Here is a 6558-nt window from a genome sequence, read left to right as displayed (position 1 = left end):
AAAGAGAAGAGCAAACGGCAAGACGTGAAGATAAGAGAGCCTGAGCTGGGGAAGCAGCATGGCAAGAGCAGGGGTCTGTGGGGCACTGGCAGAGAGAGACCCATGGCAGTCCATGAGGTGCACTCACAAATGCAAGCTTTGCTGCTGCTGGCACGGTGACAGACCCCACTGTCATCACCAGCTCAACCCACGGTGAGGATGGGGAAGGATGCTCAAAGGTGCCTGGTGCTGGCAAAGTCCTACTCTGTGTTGTGGGGCCCACAGCCTTTGTGGTGTAAGGTCCTACCTTGAGGAGCTGGCTCTTGTTGAAGCCATCAAAGTGGTATTTGCGCTGGCATTCGGGGCTGAGCAGGAGGTTGAGGAGGGCAAGCCACACCTGCCCATCAAGTTTGGTCATCTTCACCTGGTCTTCAGGGGGCACCACATGCCACGAGCCATTCTCAAACTTCTTGACCTTGCCTGAGGGACAGAAGAACACACAACTGCAGGGATAGACAGTGCTGCCTGCAGGAAAGCAGCTCACGTGGGGACGCTGGCCTACACTGTGTGCCTCACTTCAGTGCTTCTGCCTGCCTCGGTTTCCCTACTCCTTTTTGCTCAGCACTGTGGCCTGCTTGGTACTGAGACAATATATGAAAGCATGAAAAGCATAAAGAACAGGTTTTAAACCAATAGGGCTATGGCAGGAACTGAAAGATTCCCAAGATATCTCCCTCTGTACTTGGCCAGGAGTGTAGACCACTGGTAGATGGTGGAAGAGCTCATGCTGCAACAACACAGTGGCTGGAGAGGCATGTTTTGGGGGACCAGCATGGTCAATACCTGCTCTTCTGGAGTTTCTTCTGCCAGTGAAGGCCAGAAGTCGGATGAATACAACAGAGGCGATAAAACAAGCTCCAGGAGCTACTGTGCTGTGCTGGAGGATGTAACCCTGCATCTGCACAGCCTGGAAATGCCTTTGCACTCTTGCTTCTTTCCAGTCCCTCCCTCAGGGCCCTGGATCAAAGCTCCCTCTGACACCCCAAGTGCACAGGCAGAGACAAGGGACACGTTTCCTGGCTGGAGGAAGGAGAAAAGCTTCCACATCCGGATAGGCTCCTCTTGGCAGGCGCAGAGCCACGTGCTTCCCAGCATCTCTTCCGCCCCTGCCTGTGCTGTGACCTCTTTGGTGCAGGGCTGGGAAGGGGAATGTGTGTTCCCACGCCCCAGGCTGTGCCCTACCACTGCTCAGAGGCAGGCAGTGGGGAAGCTGGGGGGCTCTAGGGGGGCATGTCTGGCTGCTGAGGTAGGGGAGCCAGGGCTGATGGGCACAACCTGATCAGAGGCCTTTAGCAAGAGTGAAGCTTAACAACCAATAGCTTCAGGGGCATCGGTCTGCTGCCTGGGAGAGCCCATGTCTGTCTCTAATTCCTAGCACTATGCCAGAAAGGTGCAGACAGGCTGAGAATGGAACTCTGGTCTTTCTGTGCCCAGGACAAGACTCCTCGGAGAAGGTGGGGCAGGCAGACATGCTATGTTCCCATCTTCACCATAGTCAGCTTGGAAGAGACACAACCCTGTGTGAGGATCAGCTTTTAGGAGCAGTGCTGGGCCCCCAGCCCAGCTGTGCTGCAGCTGCTTTTGAGCTGAACAGCTCCAGGCAGGGAGCTCTGGAGAGGCAGCAAGGGGAGGAGGCCAGAGGGTAGAGGGGGAGCAGCTTTCTGCAAGGGCTCCTAGAGAAGACCCATCAGTGGATGCAGGTCCCAGCATGCCACCACCTTGTCCTCCCAGGTACCACAGGGCAGGATCCGTACCTGCTTCCCAGCAGCTCCAGGGGCAATGCTCCACCAGCTCGACAAGGAGGCAAGGTAGGTTGTGGGTGTTCAGCATCTGTGTCAGCGCGCTCAGGGGCAGACTGGAAATACGACAGAAAGGGTGAAATGGAGCTGGCAGACAAATGCCAGAATGAATACAAGCATTTCCTGAGGCAACTGGAAGACTTAGGAAAAAAACAATGATCTGGGTTCCTGCGAGTACCAGGGAGTAGGGTGGAGCGCTGCTGTATTTGCCTCGTGGGGCACAGTGCCACTGCCACCCCAGATACAGCCAGTTGCTGAAGGGGGTCCAGGCACCCACTGTGATCCCATGGGAATCTCAACCGGAGGTCTCAGTGAGTGTCCTCTGCTGCTGTGAGCACCTACCTCTCCACCTGATCAGTGATGAACCGCAGCACGGACAGGGCTTTCAGAGAAATCTCAAACTCCATTGTCTCTGCTAACTTCTCCAGGTCCTGCAGAGGTACAAGCACAGTCTTCGAATTTCAGGCCCCATTTCCCAGGAGCTACAGGGAGGCAGGCTGTTGGCCGTGCATTGGTAACCACAGACTGGGGAGGAAACCAGAGCCCTGCAAAACAAACTCTGCTTCTCATCTCGACTGTGCCAGCACTGTGTTTTTGCCAGGATAGCAGCAGAAGTGCTTGCAGCCCACTGTTGCTCGTCCTTCATCTCCCTACTCCTAAGAGATCACGGATGGCTATTGGCAGCTGTGCCTCTGCACAGGGGCAACCACTGAAGGAGGCCAGTCACAGACCACTCCTCTCTTCCCCTTCTGGGATCATCTTATGGCCTGTGGCCCTGCAGAGAGTTGTGAGGTTGAAGGAGGGAATGCTGCATGATCAGCAGAGGAACCAGGGCAGGAGGAAGAGGGAGAAACCTGGCCCTGGCGCAGCTGCGGTCTTACATCCACGCCTCCTGGATCTGCCTCTCCCCTCTGGCTTGTGGAGAGCCAGCTAGAGTGTCTGCCTGTGGTTATCCCTGCCTGCAGCTGTGCCATGCTCTCTAGCCACCCAGCCTCCTCCCCTTCCCAGGCAGTGTGGACACCTCATTCATCCCCCACATTTCTGAGGCTAACAGCCCATCACTCTCTGACTCAGCCTCTTTCACAGCCATTGGGATGGCTGGGCTGAGAGGTGACAAGTCCTCCCTAGTCCAGGCAGAGTTTCTCTTCTCCAGTCTCAGACGCTTGGTAGCTCATATCTTCATGTGCAGAGCACTGACCTCACCAACTTCTGTTTCTCTAAAGCGCTATTGCAACAGTTTCCTTCCAAATTCCTGTGGTAAGAAGCCCTGCACTCCCCATGCTGGTGCCCCACACGCTACTGAGAAAGTCTTATGGGCTCTTCCCCCCCACCTCCCTCTCCAAACTCTCCCCATGAGGTTGTCTCCTGTAGCTCCTCCTGGTATCCAGACCTCATCTCTGCTACCTTCAGGCAGGGACTATCTTTTGCCTGTGCTTCTAGGGGACAGCAGAACAAGTCCTGCTCCAGGGGTTACTACCATACATGGTCACAAAGGACAAAAGGCTCCACAACATAGGAGAAGGCAGGAATAGGTTTTTCACGGGGGGGTTACTGTGTGCAGGCAGAGGCTGGAATGAATCAGAGGAAACCAGGCTCCTTGGGAGATGAGCACTTTTTAGAATGCTATTGGCTAGAAAAAGTTGATCATTTTTCACTTGAACCATGTCAAAGCACTAACAGAGACACCCCTTTCCCCTCCCCAGCTGGGAAAACATTTCCTGGAAAACATCCCCATTGTGCTCCAGAGCCCTCCACTTCCTTCCCTTTTCTGGAAGAGGAGCATGTGCTCAGGCAACAAGCCAGAGGATGGAGGCAATGTGGGGGGGTATGGCCAAGCTTGCAGGCTATCACTTAAACCGCACTTCTAAAGACATTCCTCATGATGTGCAGTTTAGGGAGAAAACTCAAGCTGCTGAGAAGCATGAGAAGCAGGGAAAGCTCCCGCAGCCTGGGAACAGCTGTGGGCTCATTGCTGGCCCAGACCAGTAAAGAGCAGAGGAAGCTGCGGGGAAACACATTAAGACAATTCCTAGTCATATTGTACATTGATGTAGGGAAGGATCCCTCTCACAGTTAACCTTGGCTGACTCCAGCGGCAGCCTGAGCTAAGGTGGTTTCACAAACTCCAGGGACACATATCCACACAGAATATTTTGTCTGTCAACTCTGCAGTGTGTCCCCCTCAGAGCTTAGAGCATGTCCTGCAGGAAGCCTCAAGCTGGCAATGTCACGAGAGAGAGTGGAAGTGCAGCTGTGGGGTGGAGGAGGGTGGCTGCAGCTGCCAACTCAGCTGAACACCAGCATCAGCCACCCTCTGAGATATGCAGGAGGTGCTGGAGTTGCAGCCAAGGGGTTCTCCATGAGAGTGTCCCCCTGTGCCTCTTCAGGCTGCCCCCATCCTCCATCATGTGTCCCCAGTGAGCTACAGGACTTTCTCCTCACCTGCATTGACGAGAGGTTGGTCAGAAGCTCAGGACGAAGTTCCACTGGGATCACTGTCTGGCCATTGGCGCTCCGAGCTGTGAGCAGGATCAGTTTTCGGTGGCAATAATCAATTAAATCCAGAATGCTGCACTCCGCTGACTCGCAGGTTTCCTTCACAACGACAAGAGTTTCACAGAGGGCCAGCCTCCACAGCTGTGGCTTTTCACCTCTAAGGCCTTTACATGAAGAAAGCTGAACCTGCCTCTTACCTTGTGAAAAAACACTGTCTCCAAGAGGTTAATGATGGAGGCTTCACGACGCAGCTGCGGGAGGAAAATGGCAAGAGCGAGGTCACAGCAGAGCAGTCACCAACACATAGGACACAGGTGACAGAACTGGGAAAAGGGCTCTTCTAAGAAACTGGTTATGTAGTTGTGCCAAACTCAAGGCCAAGAGCCAAAGTGATGCAATCTTTAAAACAACTGCAGTCCATACAGTTCATATTAATATTTATGTTAACATGCCTATGACACTATAACACGCTGATAGAGAACCACGCTTCCCAGCAGGCAGGGCTCTTCGGGGCTCTGTCTCTGCGCTACAGTGGCAGTACAGCCGTAGCCCTCGGGCAAGCTGCAGCCCCTAGCACCAGCATGAAGCCACTGCCTGAGGTAGGACTATGCTCTGTGTGGCTGCGTTGCTCTCAGCCCTCAGGGACCAGGAGAGACAGCCTTGTCCCAAGACCATGAACCATGACATAACTGCCTCAAAGCAATGCTGCAGATGAACAGCTGTCCAGAGAAGACAGGACCCTGACCCAGCATGGTGTTACCCTGGACTGAAAATGGGCTAAAACTCCCAGACCTCAGGCAGATTTCCCTTAGGTCAAGCACTGCTTCCCTCCACAGGAAAACTGAGCTCCTGAGATGACTCCCTTACCAAGAATGGCCTAAGGGGCTCCTGATCCTGGGAGCTTGGTGAGAAAAAGCTACAATTTTTTTTATCCCAGAGGCACACAACCTCTGAGGGCCCTCTGGTTAGAGGTGCCAAAGGAAAACGGTGCAGGGGGGAAGGAATACCCCAAGAGCATTGCTGTCTGGCAGTGAGGGTAGCATCAAGTCACAGGGAGCTGCAAACCAGGACAGTCACCTCCAGGAACTGAGGTGGCTGCATTGCACGGCCCCCACAAGCTCCTGTGCGGGATTAGGCAGGGGAACAGCCCTCCACAGAGCTGAGCTCCCCCAGGAGCACGTCTCTGTCTCTCCCAGGTGCAAGGACATGAACTTGTCATTTGCAGCTTTGGGAAATCAGGTCCTTCCCACTGCATAACACTGTCCACCACATCTTCTTAGCCTGGTGAGATGCAAAAACCTCAGTTCCGAGATCTTCAGGGTGAGATTTAGTTTTAAACACAGTGGGTACCCATCCAAATTTCCAGCCTCATTTCCACTGCCCCCTCTACTCACCACCAGGTAGATGGGGATGGTGCTTGTTGGCTTGAAGTCATTCAGTCGGCATAGCACAGGAAAGATCTTATGCTTCCAGATCTCCACAGAGATCAGCTCCCCAATAAGAATGGGAATCTAGACAGGGAATGGATGGAGGAAGTGAAGCTTTTCAGAATGGTGCTGCAGGGGGACCTGTTTTATTGCTAATGCTCAGACATACAACATTCAGAGTCACCCCACAGAGGAGGGCGGCCTTGGGGCATGCTGTCCTTGTATTCACCCAGCTCAGAAATCAACAGCTTTTCATCATCAGACCAGAGAGCAGGGAGAGGGTTGTGAAGGGAGAAGATGACCCTGAGGAGCCAGAGAGGCCCAGAGCACCACACATCCCAGTGCAGTCTGGCCTATTCTGGGGTTGGGACACCCCAGGTACAGCACAGAGATCGGCAACGGGAGAGACTGAGGCATGAAAGAGACCAAAACAACCTCCAAGAGAGAAGTCAGAGACCAGCAAGTAGAAATACATAGCTTGACCTTTAATTTTTAAAAAAAGCAAACCTAGCAAACCACCAATCATCTTTACTGAAGATACAATGGGTTCTTGGCCATTTTGTTCCGAAATTGCATATTGTCTGCAAGACCAACCCCAGCTGGAGGCTGAAGGTCTGGCACGGTGATCGCTACCACACTCAAGGAGGCTCACCTTGGCGTAGGCAACCAGCAGCTCGATGAGGAGCTGCTCCTGGCCCGTGTAGGCGCTCAGGACGGCATGCATGTTGAGCTTCTCCACGTACTCGTGCTGCTCAAGCCATCTGCAGGGCAGCCAGCAAGGACACCAGTGACCTTCA

The 6558-nt window shown here is 53.7% G+C and overlaps 1 protein-coding gene across 1 annotated transcript in view; it reads right to left on the bottom strand.

The window, feature by feature from the left end:
* The window catches only part of ZMYND10 (zinc finger, MYND-type containing 10), a gene marked incomplete at its 3' end in the record, with an annotated part of 9656 nt that extends 3141 nt beyond the window's left edge, over window positions 1–6515 (bottom strand). The window contains exons 1-7 of the mRNA XM_009875344.1: window positions 6414–6515; window positions 5729–5845; window positions 4532–4585; window positions 4281–4433; window positions 2181–2269; window positions 1794–1894; window positions 287–459 (exon numbers count right to left, since the gene is read on the bottom strand). Coding sequence (XP_009873646.1) covers window positions 287–459; window positions 1794–1894; window positions 2181–2269; window positions 4281–4433; window positions 4532–4585; window positions 5729–5845; window positions 6414–6485 — 759 coding nt within the window. The remainder of the gene's footprint in view (window positions 1–286; window positions 460–1793; window positions 1895–2180; window positions 2270–4280; window positions 4434–4531; window positions 4586–5728; window positions 5846–6413) is intronic.
* Window positions 6516–6558: the final 43 nt, after the last annotated feature.

This window comes from Apaloderma vittatum, unplaced genomic scaffold, assembly GCF_000703405.1.
Source record: "Apaloderma vittatum isolate BGI_N311 unplaced genomic scaffold, ASM70340v1 scaffold37178, whole genome shotgun sequence".
Classification (NCBI taxonomy): Eukaryota; Metazoa; Chordata; class Aves; order Trogoniformes; family Trogonidae; genus Apaloderma; species Apaloderma vittatum.
Note: the sequence above shows the minus strand (reverse complement) of the source record. Positions and strands in the feature narration are given on the sequence as shown.